Source organism: Salmo salar, chromosome 18 (genome assembly GCF_965601325.2).
Source record: "Salmo salar chromosome 18, fSalSal1, whole genome shotgun sequence".
NCBI lineage: Eukaryota > Metazoa > Chordata > Actinopteri > Salmoniformes > Salmonidae > Salmo > Salmo salar.
This window is the reverse complement of record NC_138308.1, coordinates 82,027,417-82,045,260: the sequence shown is the minus strand read 5'-3', so window position 1 is coordinate 82,045,260 and position 17,844 is coordinate 82,027,417. Positions and strand designations below refer to the sequence as shown.

At 41.3% G+C, this 17,844-nt stretch overlaps 1 protein-coding gene across 14 annotated transcripts in view; it reads right to left on the bottom strand.

The window, feature by feature from the left end:
* Positions 1–17,844, bottom strand: part of gba2 (glucosidase, beta (bile acid) 2) — a 43,959-nt gene that overhangs the window by 11,953 nt on the left and 14,162 nt on the right. For all 14 annotated transcript variants that reach the window (XM_014156205.3, XM_014156208.3, XM_014156207.3 and 11 more), the window contains 7 exons: positions 17,341–17,580; positions 17,044–17,146; positions 16,349–16,502; positions 7,131–7,256; positions 5,477–5,661; positions 2,033–2,137; positions 1,810–1,917 (listed from right to left, as the gene is read on the bottom strand). In XM_014156205.3, the coding sequence (XP_014011680.2) occupies positions 1,810–1,917; positions 2,033–2,137; positions 5,477–5,661; positions 7,131–7,256; positions 16,349–16,502; positions 17,044–17,146; positions 17,341–17,580 (1,021 nt within the window). The remainder of the gene's footprint in view (positions 1–1,809; positions 1,918–2,032; positions 2,138–5,476; positions 5,662–7,130; positions 7,257–16,348; positions 16,503–17,043; positions 17,147–17,340; positions 17,581–17,844) is intronic.

Sequence of the window (17,844 nt, the reverse complement as noted above, 5' to 3'; positions counted from 1 at the left end):
TTCTCATGATCATTGCAACTCCACGAGGTGAGATCTTGCATGGAGCCCCAGGCCGAGGGATATTGACAGTTCTTTTGTGTTTCTTCCATTTGCTTATAATCACACCAAATGTTGTCACCTTCTCACCAAGCTCCTTGGCGATGGTCTTGTAGCCCATTCCAGCCTTGTGTAGGTCTACAATCTTGTCCCTGACATCCTTGGAAAGCTCTTTGGTCTTGGCCATGGTGGAGAGTTTGGAATCTGATTGATTGCTTCTGTGGACAGGTGTCTTTTATACAGGTAACAAACTGATTAGGAGCACTCCCTTTAAGAGTGTGCTCCTAATCTCAGCTCGTTACCTGTATAAAAGACACCTGGGAGCCAGAAATCTTTCTGATTGAGAGGGGGTCAGGTACTTATTTCCCTCATTAAAATGCAAATCAATTTATAATATTTCTGACATGCGTTTTTCTGGATATTTTTGTTGTTATTCTGTCTCTCACTGTTCAAATAAACCTACCATTAAAATTATAGACTGATCCAAATACTTTCCCCCCCCACTGTAGCTAAAGAATCCCTGTGTCTTACGCGGACACGCGGGAGACCCGGGGTTCAATTCCTCTACTGGTTGGAAGGAGTTGGCTATGCTTGTAAATAAGAATTAGTTCTTAACTGACTTGCCTAGTTAAATAAAAGGTTACACTAGGAGGATAACATTTCTACACCATCATTTTAGTCTAACCAATACACAGAGACTGAGTCAAAATAAAAAATCTCATTGATTTATCAAGACCAGTCCCCATGCTTGTCTCAGAGCAGTGTGAAACGGTGCTAAAATAGTTGTAGGCTAGCGCTTCAAATCCTATTGCTTCTAACTTCAATATGCTCTTTAAATAAGACCTAGACCACATTACTCAACACTAGTGAGACTCATATTGTAGGCGACATATGGGCTATTATATACTGTACATAGATAACCAAAACATTTCTTTATTTAAGACTATCATATAGAATGTTGGTACTTATTTATTTTGATTAATGAGTGAGTCACTCAGCTTTTTGTAGGTGCCAGCTACATGACTGTGCCATCAACTTGATAATACATAACAATATTTTGGAGGTTAAACTAAAAGTGATTGTAATCTGATTAAAGACCAAAATAATATTTGTAAAGGCCAAAACTTTTATTTCTGTTTTTAGAGGGAGAGAGGTACCTGCTAGAACAGCGGGAACGTTTCCCTAGTCAGCGCCATTATTAGTGCAATGCCCCTTAAAGCGTTGCTCTGTGCTACCCAGTGTGACAGGGTGGGGGTCCACCCTGTCACACTGAACCAGCATCTGTAGCAACACAGCTTGCACTGCAATGCAGTGTCTTAGACCGTGGCACCACTCAGGCGCTGTACAACATGACCGGTCGGGAGTGGGCTACAGTACTACAGTAAGAGCAAAATAAAATAACAAAAACCTTAGTGTAACAACAGTTTTAGTAAGTAATACTGAAGTTGTGCACAATTATCAGTTTCTATTTAGGTTTATGTCCCCCATTCATTGTAAGTTAGAGATACAGTAGGACCCAAAAGCATAATCAGTGCTTTAACTCCCCCTTGCGCTGGTCTGGAGCAATGAAGTGGTGACGCAGGGTACCGTACTAAACCACAAATTACCTCTAAGTACCGCAGCATAATCGCAAAACATTTAGTGGAGCAACCACTGTATGGGATAATCTGTCTCAAAGGATCACAATTTATGAATATGAATCCGGCTCGAAGGACCATATCTTTACGAATTGTTGCGAAATATAAGTACAGTATGTGTGCGTTTCCCCTATACCTGGGTCTCCTATGTCGTGAGGGACTACATTCTTAACCTTCACAGGAGAATTTCTGCCACTCATCAGATGGAGTCTTTCAGTCGGGTCACACGAAACAACACTGCCAGCTGAAAAATAATACATAAATAGTGAACACGCACAGAAACACATATGCTCCAGGACAGGAGAGAGCTACCACACACACACACACACACAATAACATTCAGACCCTGCTTTACTCACCAATGTCATATTGCAGGCTGAGGGCTAGTTTGGGCCATAGCATGATAAGTGCAAAGGAAGCGTAGAAGTGCACGTCGTATGTGTTATACATTCTGTACTCCTGACCTATGAGGAGAAGAAAAGAGAACATTCAAAATGATTGAACTCACACACTTCAGAGAGGAGTAAAGACAAGTGTACTTTACAATGAGCCTTCTAACAGACAAGTGTTTCCTCCCAGTCGGGGAATTGAACCCCGGTCTCCTCGCCCCCGTGTCATAGGCGGGGGATACTGACCACTATACTAAACGAGTACAGTGTCATTTTGGAGTCTACCTATTTTTAAAGACCCCCCTCCAGACTACCTCGTTGATTACATGATTTGCCTAACAAAAAAAAAGGTACAACTCAATAGGCGGTGCAGTTGTCTACATTACATGGCACAAGTGTGTGTGTTTGTTGGGCTGTTCTCTATAGTCTACCACAGTATGAGTCATAATACCCATAAAACCTAGTGATCAAACACGGAAATGGTTCCAGTAGTTTTTTCACCATTCATTTGATCCATTGTGGATTTTAAAAACACTTCAAATAAGAGCTGTGTTGCGTGTGGGCTTACCCTGATGTGACCTTTTGATAACCGTATACAATGTCTCTCGGACAAGGTGACAATTCAATATGTTCGGCTGTATTTATCCCCCAAATATGAAATGCTAATTAGCAATAATACAGAACTACAAATGCCTGTCTCTTAAGCTTTACGTCACTCACCAGGGCCATGATTATCTGGATGAGACTGCTTAATAAATGAGGCAATGGTAAGAATATCTGGATGAACTATATTGACTAATTAATAAATTGGCTAAAGTTATTTAAATGAACAATTCAGTGAACTGTCTTGGGAATGTTTAATTGAAAATGCCTGTTATCTAGCAACATTAGCCTGGATAGATGGTTACATTAGCCATTTAAATACTTGAGAAAATCCTAAAAACTAGTTTAGCTTTCTTTGGCTTTAATAAACCAACAGTCTAGCTTGCTAGGTAACTAGCTAGCTAACTTATATGATGAAGCCAGGGCTAGGCGTTCTTGATAGTTTGTTTACGTCTGTGGGTGAGGTGTGGGTAGCCTACTTCACGTACTACCTAACCTGTAGCTACCCTAGCTAACTGGATTATTTTAGTCTGGCTTTTTGAGAGGTCTCAGATGAACTGATTAGCATCCTCGAGTCAACGCTGTACTTACTTTATATACTGATACTATACTGTATAAACGCATGCTCCACTCAAGTTGGAGTTGTTGACTGATGCCATGGCGGCGGCTGCTGCTAAGGAGGGAGTAGCTGCGAACTAAGACTGCAGCCAAGGCAGCACTGGTCCACACCTGCCCGTCGGGTGAGTATTATTGGTTGGTACTGTATGTGCCTTTAGGTTCCTCTCCGTGTGTAGTGTTATTCTGGGGTTCAAACTGAATGCAGTAGTAAATGTGCTGCTCACAATTGACAGCAGCAACATGGACCAGAAGGGTGTTGATATAGGTGTGTTTAGACATGGCTTCATTGTTTAGGGTCTGTTTTTCCTAGGGAGTTTTTCCTAGCCACCGTGCTTCTTTCACATGCTTTGCTTGCTGTTTGGGGTTTTAGGCTGGGTTTCTGTACAGCACTTTGAGAATATCAGCTGATGTACGAAGGGCTATATAAAAATAAATTTTATTTGATTTGATTTGTTTATCATTCTGCTCACCTAGTATTTTTAGATAAAACCTACCTTACACAACCAGTTTTTCCCATTTGTAACTCACCCACCAAAATTACAATATGCTGTTTTATATTTTGTTTTATTTATGCTGGTCTAATTCCTAAAGTGGAAAAGCAGAAAATCTGTGCGCTCTGATAATAATAGTGAATGTGGTGCTCAATGTCCCAGATTTGTGGCATTGATTAATAAATCATTTAAATCTTTACTTCAAAGTCAGATGTTTACATGTTATGTATAAAAGGTATATGTATGCATTGTTACCTATTTTGACTCTATAACAATGAAATTATTGGAGTTCAGGTGTTTGACATGATTGATGGGTGACTAGGTGCATTCTTGTCAAATAAATATGCTTACTCATTCATGATAGATACATTCTGCAATGAATTAATCTGGTCTTTGAATCTGCAACAGAACATGTCAACAAGTTAGTTCTAAATTTCTTTAATACAGCAGTGCATTCGGACATTATGTATTGAAATAGATTTCACCTTGTTCATATATACTGAACAAAAATATAAACGCAACATGTAGTGTTGGTCCCATGTTTCATGATTTGAAATAAAAGATCCCAGAAATGTTCCATATGCGCAAAAAGCCTATTTCTCAAAAATGTGCAAAAAAAACTCCTACTTTTTTTTTTTTTTAGGCATCTGTGACCAACAAATGCACATATGTATGCCCAGTCATGTGAAATCCATAGTTTAGTGTCGAATGAATTTATTTCAATTGACCGATTTCCTTATATGAACTATAACCCAGTAAAATCTTTGAAATTGTTGCATGTATATTTTTGTTCAGTGTAGTTGGCAGAAATAAGGGATTAAATCGACCGGTTGATGGAGAAGATGAGCTGCTAAAATAAGTATATGTTGCTAATATCATCTAGGTAGCTACCTAGCTATATGACTTCTTTGCAAAATACTAGCCTAGTATTCATGGCACATTATAAATATCTGACTGCTACTAAGATAGTATTCTGTACATGACAAGACCAAACGCATAAATAATACAACAAATATTAGTTTAATAAAATATGGAACAGTAAATATTATTTTTCTTCAATATATCTTTTGTTTTGGATCAAGGTAGCTAGTAGCTGATGGCAAAAGTGTCAGCTAGAGATGTGCAGGAACTTGCAGGGATTTGTAGTCTTCACTCTGTCTACTTTTATGTTAATTAGGATTTTTAGAATCAGAGTAAATAGAACTGAATATTTTGATAAGTCTCCTTGTCCAAGAGAGATTTACACGGTTATCAAAATGTCACGCCAGGGTAAGCCTACAGGAAACACATCCCCTATTTGAAGTGTTGCGAAAAATCCACAATTGATAAAATGAATGGTGAAAAAAATATATATATTTGAACCATTTCCATGTTTGACCTCTAGGTTTTATGGGTATTATGACACGTCCACTGTGGGGCTCAATTATTCTCACAAACATGCAAGGGGATGCAGAGTGCCAACTGCTTGAACTTCACAGTTGTATAAAAAACACTTTCGCTCAAACGCCTTGAGTGTGTGTGTGTGTGTGTGTGTGTGTGTGTGTACACAATACTGTATTTATTCCTTTGTATATAATTTCTCAACAGGAAAAGTTAACAAAATAGCTGGAAGGGGACTTTAAATTGGCCCAAAACCCACAACTTCACCAGCAGTAACACACACACACACACTATTACTGTCAGTTAAAGTATGACCCCTTACCCTCTAAGTAGGCAAAGCGACCGTACTCCTTGATGATGGCAGGCTGGGCGGGTAGCCCCCCGTCCTCACTCCGCAGCCCCCCACTGACATCGCTGTCCTCAGGCAGCTCCGTCCACACAGTCCCCCCGTCCACCACGAAGTATAGCTCGTTGAACAGAGCCGATTTGTACCAGGACGGGAGAGAGCTACCACACAGACAGAAAGTTGACTACCATTGCGGATGTTGCGACTTTTCAAATGTAAAAACACACATTCATTGTTCAAGTTGAACATGTGAAGAAAGCCATATGTTTGTTATTGAACATGTATTACAAGGTATTCAGAAAATGTACAGTTCCTTCAGAAAGTATTCATACACCCTTGACTTATTCCACATTTTGTTGAGTTACAGCCTGAATTCAAATTGGATAAAAAAAGTAAAAAATTGTAAAAAAAACAACAAAAAAACACCATATATACAATGACAGTGAAAACATGAAATATTTGCTAATTTACTGCAAATGAAATACAAAAATCTCTAATTTACATAAGTTGTCACACCCCTGAGTCAAAACATGTTAGAATCACCTTTGGCAGCGATTAAAGCTGTGAGTCTTTCTGGGTAAGTCTCTACGTGCTTTGCACACCTGGATTATACAATATTGCACATTATTATTTTTGTAATTCTTCAAGCTCTATGAAGTTGGTTCTTAATCATTGCTAGACAGCCATTTTCAAGCCGATTTAAGTCCAAACTGTAACTAGGCCACTCGAACATTCAATGTCGTCTTGGTAAGCAACTCCAATTTATAGTTGGCTTTGTGTTTTAGGTTATTGTCCTGCTGAAAGGTGAATTTGTCTCCCAGTGAAAGCAGACAACCAGGTTTTCCTCTAGGATTTTGCCTGTGCTTAGCTCCATTTGTCCCCCAAAAACTCCATTGTCCTTGCCGATGACAAGCATAACATGATGCAGCCACCACAATGCTTGAAAATATGAAGAGCGGTACTCAGGGATGTGTTGGATTTGCCCCAAACATAATGCATTGTGTTCAGGACAAAGTTAATTTCTTTGCCAAATGTTTTGCTGTTTTAATTTAGTTCCTTAGTGCAAACTGAATGCATGTTTGGAATATTTGTATTCTGTACAGGCTTCCTTCTTTTCACTTGTCATTTAGGTTAGTATTGTGGAGTAACTACAATGTTTCTGATCCATCCTCAGTTTTCTCCTATCACAGCCATTAAACTCTAAGTGTTTTAAAGTCACCATTGGCCGGCCTCATGTTCAAATCCCTGAGCGGTTTCCTTCCTCTCCAGCAACTGAGTTTGGAAGGACGCCTGTAACTTTGAAGTCACTGGGTGTATTAATACACCATCCAAAGTGTAATTAATAACTTCATCATGCTCAGAGATATTCAAAGTCTGCTTTTTTTTGAACCCATCTACCAATAGGTGCCCTTCTTTGCAAGGCACTGGAAATCCTCTCTGGTCTTTCTGGTTGAATCTGTTTGAAATTCACTACTCAAAAACATTTTCTTAACATAATTACACTTTGACATTATGGGGTATTGTATGTAGGCAGGTGACACAACCTCAATTTAATACATTTTAAATTCAGGCTGTAACAACAAAATGTGGAAACAGTCAAGAGGTGTGAATATTTTCTGAAGGTAGGTACCTGTCCTGCAGTATGGGTCTCTGCCACTCCTCGATACTCCTCTCCCACAGTCTGTAGTGTGTCAGCGCGTAGTGGCTGAGAGAGGGAGCAGCGTCCGCCTTGGTACCAAAGAAACGCGTGTACCTCCTAGAAAACATACACAAAAGACATTGGCTGCGTGCAAAATGGTACCCTATTCTCTCTATGATAGTGCACTACTTTTGACCAGGACCCATGGGCAGCCATCAAATATATTACATTACATTTCTTATCCAGAGCAGACTTAAAATAACTGCATTCAAATAAGGAATGTGAGACAACATTCCATGATCACTCATTCAAAAATAGCTGTTACCAAGTAGCAGGCAAATACAGAAGTCTACAAGGCCAATGGTAACACAGTGATGACGCATTGTCAACAAACTGGTTCATGATTAAGTGCACACAGAAGTAGTCTTCGTAGGGAGTAACAGTAAGAGGTAGTGAACATAAGATATGCATGTATCCTCATGATGTTCTCTTATTGCTTAAAGACCCCAGGTTCAAGTGTACCTAGACTGACGTACACAAGTCAAAATATATACAGTTGAAGTCGGAAGATTACATACACTTAGGTTGGAGTCATAAAAACTCGTTTTTCAACCACTCCACAAATTTCTTGTTAGCAAACTATAGTTTTGGCAAGGTGGTTGGGATATCTACTTTGTGCATGACAAGTAACTTTTCCAACAATTGTTTACAGAGATTATTTCACTGTATCAATTCCAGTGGGTCAGAAGTTTACATACACTAAGTTGACTGTGCCTTCAAACAGCGTGGAAAATTCCAGAAAATGATGTCATGGCTTTAGAAGCTTCTGATAAATTATGTCAATTATAGTGAGTCAATTAGAGGTGTACCTGTGGATGTATTTCAAGGCCTACCTTCAAACTCAGTGCCTCTTTGCTTGACATCATGGGAAAATCAAAAGAAAATCAGCCAAGACCTCCACGAGTCTGGCAATTGCTCCCAAGGATGAACCAAACACCTGAAGGTACCACGTTCAGCTGTACAAACAATAGTACGCAAGTATAAACACCATGGGACCACGCAGCCATCATACCGCTCAGGAAGGAGATGCTTTCTGTATCCTAGAGCTGAACGTACTTTGGTGCGAAAAGTGCTAATCAATCCCAGAACAGCAAAGGACCTTGTGAAGATGCTGGACGAAACAGGTACGAAAGTATCTTTATCCACAGTAAAACGAGTCCTATATCGACATAACCTGAAAGGCCGCTCAGCAACGAAGAAGCCACTGCTCCAAAACTGCCCAAAAAAAGCCAGACTACGGTTTGCAACTGCACATGGGGACAAAGATGGTAATTTTTTTAGAAATATCCTCTGCTCCGATTAAACAAAAATAGAACTGTTTGGCCATAATGACCATCGTTATGTTTGGAGGAAAAAGGAGGAGGCTTGCAAGCCGAAGAATACCATCCCAACCGTGAAGCACGGGGGTGGCAGCATCATGTTGTGGGGGTGCTGCAGGAGGGACTGGTGCACTTCACAAAATAGATGGCATCATGAGGGAGGAAAATTATGTGGATATATTAAAACAACATCTCAAGACATCAGTCAGGAAGTTAAAGCTTTGTAGTAAATGGGTCTTCCAAATGGACAATGACCCCAAGCAAACTTCCAAAGTTGTGGCAAAATGGCTTAAGGACAACAAAGTCGTGGTATTGGAGTGGCCATCACAAAGCCCTGACCCCAATCCTACAGAAAAGTTGTGGGCAGAACTGAAAAAGTGTGTGCGAGCAAGGAGGCCTACAAACCTGACTCAGTTACACCAGCTCTGTCAGGAGGAATGGGCCAAAATTCACCCAATTTATTGTGGGAAGCTTGTGGAAGGCTATCCGAAACGTTTGAACATTGAAGTTAAACAATTTAAAGGCAATGATACCAAATACTAATTGAGTGTATATAAACTTCTGACCCACTGGAATGGAAATATGATAAAAAATAAAAGCTGAAATAAATCATTCCCTCTACTATTATTCTGACATTTCACATTCTTAAAATAAAGTGGTGATCCTAACTGACCTAAAACAGGGAATCTTTACTAGGATTAAATGTCAGTAATTGTGAAAAACTGAGTTTAAATGCATTTGGCTAAGGTGTATGTAAACTTCTGACTTAACTGTAATTCTACCCCACAGCAAGAGCTGAAGAGCAGGTAGAACAACTTCCAGTGGACCTGTTCATCCATTAAATATCTTGGTGTAAATCTACTGAAAGACACACCCAAACTTTCTAACATGAATTACGTTCCCATCAAAATATGATGACCTGGACAGGTGGAATTAATTTCCTTTGGCTCTTAGTAGTAGAATTGAAACAATCAAAATGTATATGTTGCAGAGGTGTGTGTGTGGAGGGGGGGGGGGGGGGGGGGGGTGTATGGCCTTACCAAGCCTAAAATATTATTTTGTGTCAGCCCAATTGAGACCTTTGGTGTGTTGGTGCAATTCAGACTACGAAATCAAGTGGAAAGCCAACGAGACTTTGACAGAAATGCCTATACAGTCAGTTTTGGGTAATAGAAATATACAATATACAAAGTCAGTGGATACATTTATCTTTTAAGATATGGTTTAGGATAGTAAAGCAACTTCATTTGGACAGAGGTCAAACTGCTGAGTTGGTTCGCATACGACCCCAGCTTCATCCCTGCAACTGAGGATAACAGATTTAAACAGTGGACGCAGAGAGGGATCACATCATTTAGGACAATTATAAGGAATGGGGATCTGGAGCTTCCATGACCTAAGTAAAAACAATTACACATATATATATGTAAGTGAGGGAAAAAAGTATTTGATCCCCTGCTGATTTTGTACGTTTGCCCACTGACAAAGAAATGATCAGTCTATAATTTTAATGGTAGGTTTATTTGAACAGTGAGAGACAGAATAACAACAAAAAATCCAGAAAAATGCATATCAAAAATGTTATAAATTGATTTGCATTTTAATGAGGGAAATAAGTATTTGACCCCCTCTCAATCAGAAAGATTTCTGTCTCCCAGGTGTCTTTTAAACAGGTAACGAGATGAGATTAGGAGCACACTCTTAAAGGGAGTGCTCCTAATCTCAGCTTGTTACCTATATAAAAGACACCTGTCCACAGAAGCAATCAATCAGATTCCAAACTCTCCACCATGGCCAAGACCAAAGAGGTCTCCAAGGATATCAGGGACAAGATTGTAGACCTACACAAGGCTGGAATGGGCTACAAGACCATCACCAAGCAGCTTGGTGAGAAGGTGACAACAGTTGGTGCGATTATTCACAAATGGAAGAAACACAAAAAGAACTGTCAATCTCCCTCGGCCTGGGGCTCCATGCAAGATCTCACCTCGTGGAGTTGCAATGATCATGAGAACGGTGAGGAATCAGCACAGAACTACACGGGAGGATCTTGTCAATGATCAAGGCAGCTGGGACCATAGTCACCAAGAAAACAATTGGTAACACACTACGCCGTGAAGGACTGAAATCCTGCAGCGCCCGCAAGGTACCCCTGCTCAAGAAAGCACATATACATGCCCGTCTGAAGTTTGCCAATGAACATCTGAATGATTCAGAGGACAACTGGGTGAAAGTGTTGTGGTCAGATGAGACCAAAATGGAGCTCTTTGGCATCAACTCAACTCGCCGTGTTTGGAGGAGGAGGAATGACCAAGAACGCCATCCCCACCTTCAAACATGGAGGTGGAAACATTATGCTTTGGGGGTGTTTTTCTGCTAAGGGGACAGGACAACTTCTTCGCATCAAAGGGACGATGGATGGGGCCATGTACCGTCAAATCTTGGGTGAGACCCTCAGCCAGGGCATTGAAAATGGGTCGTGGATGGGTATTCCAGCATGACAATGACCCAAAACACACGGCCAAGGCAACAAAGGACTGGCTCAAGAAGAAGCACCTTAAGGTCCTGGAGTGGCCTAGCCAGTCTCCAGACCTTAATCCCATAGACAATCTGTGGAGGGAGCTGAAGGTTTGAGTTGCCAAATGTCAGCCTCGAAACATTAATGACTTGGAGAAGCTCTGCAAAGAGGAGTGGGACAAAATCCCTCCTGAGATGTGTGCAAACCTGGTGGCCAACTACAAGAAACGTCTGACCTCTGATTGCCAACAAGGGTTTTGCCACCAAGTACTAAGTCATGTTTTGCAGAGGGGTCAAATACTTATTTCCCTCATTAAAATGCAAATAATTTTAGAACATTTAACATGCATTTTTCTGGATTTTTGTTGTTGTTATTCTGTCTCTCACTGTTCAAATAAACCTACCATTACAATTATAGACTGATAATTTCTTTGTCAGTGGGCAAACGTACAAAATCAGCAGGGGATCAAATACTTTTTTCCCTCACTGTATGACTTGGATAAACTAGATTTTTTACAGGTACCTGCAAGTTCAAGACTTTAGCTTTTTTTTCCTCCCCAATTTCGTGATATCCAATTATAATCTTGTCTCATCGCTGCAACTCTGACGGGCTCGGGAGAGTTGACGGTCGAGTCATGCGTCCTCTTAACACCTGCTCGTTTAACCCGGAAGCCATCCGCACCGATGTGTTAGAGGAAACACCGTTCACCTGACGACGGAAGTGAGCTTGCAGGCACTAGAGAGCGATGAGCCACTCGGGAGGCACCTTCAACTACTTTTTTAAATAAAAGTGATTGACACTTGGGCACCTCAGAAATTGATCCAAGTATTCACTAACAACTTGGGGAGTATAAATTATATATATTTTTTAAATAAAAAAAATCTAAATCTTTACCTGGGTATTCTATCCCCAAAGAAACACTCCACAAACTATATTAACCAGAAATGGGAGGAGGAACATAACACTGAAATAACTGGGCAGATCAGTCTCATATCTTTTGGTCTTGCCCCGCAATTGAAACTTACTATAATAATGGGTTTTAACATTCATTTCTTTGTATTTGGATGAAATACCTGATAACAGGCACTTGTCTATTGTGTAAGTTAAGGTCCTACTGGCAGCCAGTAAAAAGGTCCTACTGGCAGCTTCCCCCATGACACAATGGGTAGACATTGATAAAGAAATACACTATATGGAGCATATGCCCTTTACTTTAAGAACACATGAGGAGAGAGGCCAGGAATACTTGGGAAAATGGGTTTCGTACTCAAAGATAATCTAATTCAAAGATGTTACTGTAACTAATCTGATGTACGCTGTACCTGCCAGACTGTTTTTTGTTGTTGTTGGTTTGTGTGAGATAGAGATAGATAGATAGATAGGATAGAAGTAGATAGGATAGATGGGGGGGGGGGGGGGGGGGGCTATCTATGTGGTTACATGTCACTGAAGATGCTGTGCTCCAGTGAGTAGCAGTTACAAGGTTTACAGTAACAGACAGGAGTGTGTGTACACCTGGGGCAGTGTAACTGGAGCCTGTGATTGTGTGTTGCACATGTCATTGGTGAGGATCAAAAGGTGCCAGAAAGCAAGACTAAATGATTAATAAGGGACTTATTGATGTAAGAGATAACTGTATATCTTTAGAGTTTAAGTCGGGAGATGGTAACTCGTTAAACAACTTCTCGTTGTTCCCCAAATTCCTAATGAGTTCATGGTTACATGATTCATTTAAAATCGAGTAACAATTAAACATTGTTGATAAAATAAATAACAGTCAGACTAATGATCGTCACGACACTCTAGGACAGGTATTTCAAACTGGGGTACGCCAAATAAAAATGTGATTCACTTTTTTTTTTTAAATATAATTCTTCACATTTTCAAACATTCCATTTATATTTTACAAATGGGGCTATACATTTGGGTGAGCTTCTCCCCCCCCTCCTCACCTGAGTAGCCTCGTTTCATTGCCAAAAATACAATTAAACCATCTAGTGTTCAGCGAAATAACAATGTCAAATACAGGTAGCCTAGTCAAATAATTAACATCCAATCACATTAACCGTTACTCTCTTGCGGGAATTCCACTAACGGTCCGTATGTAGCCAAACATAGCAGCTGCTCATTCCGTTTGCCCAATTTTATTTTATTTTTTACAATTTTATAAATGAAGGCCCGCATCCATAGAGACACATATTAGCTCTACTGGTAGTACTGCTACTACCAGCAGTACTACACCTGCACCTGTCGACAAGTTGTTCTGCTTCCACGAGCACATCCAATGCTAGCATCAGTAATTCTACATTTGTTGTTAGCCCAGCTAGCATGGACACTGACAGTTGTGAATCTGATGCAGCCGAAGAGCTACTGCCCCCTTACCAGGGGAACGCACCGAACAGACAGATACGTTGGACCATCGAAGAGACGCAAATATGATAATTACATTGATTTGGGGTTCACTGATATTGGGAGTAGTGCCTTTCCTCAGCCACAGAGTGTTATATGTGCAAAAGTACTATCTCACAACTCTATGAAACCTTCACTCTTGCGCAGACATTTAGAAGAGGAAAAAAAGGTGCCAATTTGAAAAATAAGCCACGGGAGTTTTTGAGCGAAAATTAAGATGACTTTCGAGTAGTAAGACGTGTATAAAAGCAACAGATACCATTAACAAGAGGCTAGAAGCGTCTTATATGGTGAGCTACCAAGTGGCTAGGACAGGCACGCCCCATACTATTGTGGAGGACTTCATTCTTCGTGCTGCCATGGATATGGCTGGGACAATGCTGGGGGAAAAGGCAAAAAAAAAAACTATACAGACAATGACTTCATCAAACAACACTGTTTCACGATGCATCAGTGACATGGCAGGAGATGTTTTGAAACAATTACTTCTTTGCATACAAGCCAGCGAATTCTATGCGTTACAGCTGGATGAGTCAACAGACGTGGCGGGCCTGGCACAGCTCCTGGTATTTGTCCGTTACATTTATGGGGGGTCCCTAACCCTAACCCGAAGACATCCTCTTTTGCAAACCACTGGAAACCAGGACAACATGAGAGGAAATGTTTAAAGTACTGGACAGCTTTGTGACATCAAAGGACTTGTGGTCAAGATGTGTTGGCACAAAAGCCATGACAGGGAGACATAGTGGAGCGGTAATGCGCTTGCAAGCAGTTGCTCCCTACGCCACTTGGGTACACTGCAGCATCCACCGAGAGGCTCTTGCTGCCAAGGGAATGCCTGACAGCTTGAAAGACATTTTGGAGACTAACAAAGTTAACCATTTTCACTGTAAAGCAAGTCCCCTGAACTCTCGATTATTTTCTGCACTGTGCAATGATATGGGCAGCGACCATGTAACGCTTTCACAACATACAGAAGTGCGCTGGTTATCAAGGGGCAAAGAAAGTATTGACACGTTTTTTTAAATTGAGAGACGGGCTTAAAGTTCTCTTTACTGACCATAATATTTCACTTGTCTAACTGCTTGCATGATGACGAGTTTCTCACACGACTGGCCTATCTGGGTGATGTTTTTTCCTAGCCTGAATGATCTGAATCTAGGATTACAGGGACTCTCCGCAACTATATTCAACGTGTGGAACAAAAGTTGAGGCTATGATTAAGAAGTTGGAGCTCTTCTCTGTCTGCATTAACAACGACAACACACAGGTCTTTCATCATTGTATGATTTTTTTGTGTGCAAATGAACTCAAGCTTACGGACAATGTCAAATGTGATATAGCGAAGCACCTGAGTGAGTTGGCTGCGCAATTACGCAGGTAATTTCCTGAAATGGATGACCAACAACTGGATTCGATATCCCTTTCATGCCCTGCCTCCAATCCACTTACTGATATCTAAATAAGAGAGCCTCATCGAAATTGCAACAAGCAGTTCTGTGAAAATTTAATTTCAAATCAGAAGCAACTGCCAGATATCTGGATTGGGCTGCGCTCACTAGCAAGAAAATTATTTAAGACAGACTCTTTCCAATACAACCCAACATTGCAGTTATGTGCATCCTTTCAAGCACACCCTTCTCCTTAACCTGTGGTGAGTTATTCACAATTTTCAATGAACAAATAAAGTTCTATATGTAAGATAGCTAAATAAAGAGCAAAATTATTGGTTATTAAGAGCTCTTTGGCACTTCCCACGAGCCGGGTTGTGACAAAAACTCACTCATTCTTATGTTTAATAAATGTATCATATAGTGCGTGTGGCAGGCTTACAATGATGGCAAAAAACATTTGAGAGTCCGCTGACCCTGGTGCTAGAGGGGGTACGCAGCTGGAGGTTTGAAGGGGTACGGGACTATAAAAAGTTTGGGAACCACTGGTCAAGGATAAAGCATATTTTAGCGTCAAGTATGCAGAGTGTACAGCAACCTTTCCTCATGTCAGACCTAACTGACAAGAGCCTTTCCCGTGTGGCACAGTGGTCTAAGGCACTGCATCGCAGTGCTAGCTGTGCCACTAGAGATTCTGGGTTTGAGTCCAGGCTGTAACAGCCGGCCACAACCGGGAGAGTCATGGGGCGGCGCACAATTGGCCCAGCGTCGTCCGGGTTAGGGGAGGGTTTGGCCGGCAGGTATGTCCTTGTCCCATCGCACACTAGCGACTCCGTGGCGGGCCGGGTGCAATGCACGCTGACGCCAGGTGTACTGTGTTTCCTCCGACACATTGGTGCGGCTGGCTTCTGGGTTAAGTGGGCATTGTGCTAATTAATGTAATAAAAAAAAAGACCTGACTAACTTGAGGTGTAGCATGCAGTGTACCTTGTTGAAAACTGAGCTGGGACACTGGGGCGACAGGGTAGCCTAGTGGTTAGAGCGTTGGACTAGAAACCGAAAGGTTGCAAGTTCAAATCCCCGAGCTGACAAGGTACAAATCTGTCGTTCTGCCCCTGAACAGGCAGTTTAGGCCGTCATTGAAAATAAGAATTTGTTCTTAACTGACTTGCCTAGTTAAATAAAGGTAAAAGAACAGATTGAGAGGAATTGGGGAAAGCAATAGATGAGGAAATAAATTCTGTCCATTAGTCCAATTTACAATAAGGCTTATCTCATAGACACGTAATAAAAAGTTGTTCCTCCCCGTCGGTGAATTGAAACCCGGTCTCTGTCGTGACAGCTTTTAGTCATATTACATAGAAAAAGAGCAGTAAATTCAAGGCCTTTTAACATGAAGCTTATTGAGAAAATAAAAAAATGAAGTTGTTCCTCCCAGTCTGGAGATACTGACCACTATCCTAAACGAGGATGGATTGTCAATTGGAATTCTACCCATTTTTTAAATGTTACCTGACGTGTTCCCTCTCCCTGGAGCCAAATGTGATGTTGGGCATGTCCCACGCCAAGCTAAACTCCAGATCGTTGTGGCCCTGAGCCGGCACTGAACAGCCCACTGCCAGGGCTGCTGCCACCTTCTCTCCCTTCTGGGTGGGAGGATTGGAACCTGTGGGGACGAGGCGGAGGGGTGGGGAAGAAGGAGGAGAGTGAATGTCAAGGAAAAGGAAAATACTTTACTCTCCCACTTCACTCTATCGCCAAGTACTAATTATATGGCGTTCATAAAAGACTTGACTATGACCTGGAAAAGGAATCATGTGGGTGCTGTCATTCAAACCCTACGACCCTTACAGAGGGTTGTCCAACAATTACTAATATATCCCTTCCTTTCCTGTAGATGCACTATTGTAAAGTGGTTGTTCCACTGGATATCATAAGGTGAATGCACCAATTTGTAAGTCGCTCTGGATAAGAGCGTCTGCTAAATGACTTAAATGTAAATGTACCCAAGGATGTTACATTATATGACAATCTATAAGAATATTTGAACTGCATACGTTTAGTAAAAAGTGCCTAATTTCTAGATTTCGCTGACTACAGATCGTTGGTTCAACGCTCAGTCGGCTCCAGCTAGCTGTTTTAACAACAGAGGGGGGAGAATATTTTTTTTAAATAGTGATTAGTGATCGCCGGTTGATACTACTGACCAGTGGGGGAGTCCAGCCGTCCATCAGTGATGAGGTCACTCCACAGCGCCCCACAGGTTCCCTTTGGACTGAACGCTGTCTGGTGACTGATCTCCCTGTCAGACTTCTCACACACACACACACACACACACACACACACAGTTAACAAGGTGATAATGGTTATGCCATCTTCAAATGGCCAGTGTTTTTTTAATTGAAAGGAAAGTGTCAAGAGCAATGAAAACAAATGATAAATCGTAAACAGAAACATTACCAGTGCACAACTGTAAAACCATATTGTGAATTTATGACGTCTACCTGTTCTCGCGCTGCCATGCACAGAGTGTAGGGGTTCACTGTGGTGCAGTGATGAAGCAAAACTCCAGACACTGACTCCCCCTCCTTCTCCAGGTGGAATGGTTCATTCCAGTGGCCCCCGCTCTTGTCGTCCTTGTGGCCTGACCCATTGACCATGGTGAGCATGATTGAGACGTCCAACGGGTAGTCATTCTTGTTCTCTATGTCCCACACAAACACCGCCACTGGGAGACTGGAATCCTGGGGGATGGAGGGATGGCAGAGAGAGAGGGAGGAGAGTCAGAGACCAAGACACATAAAACTCTAAGGTTATCAAATCAAATTTTATTAGTCACATGCGCCGAATACAACAGACCTTACAGTGAAATGCTTACTTACGAGCCCCTAACCAACAACGCAGTTCCAAAAAATACAGATAAGAATAAGAGATAGGTTAGGGTTAAAAAGGTACGTTTATGACAAGGCTGGATGACTGTCTGGCGTAGGCATCATGCACCCTATATA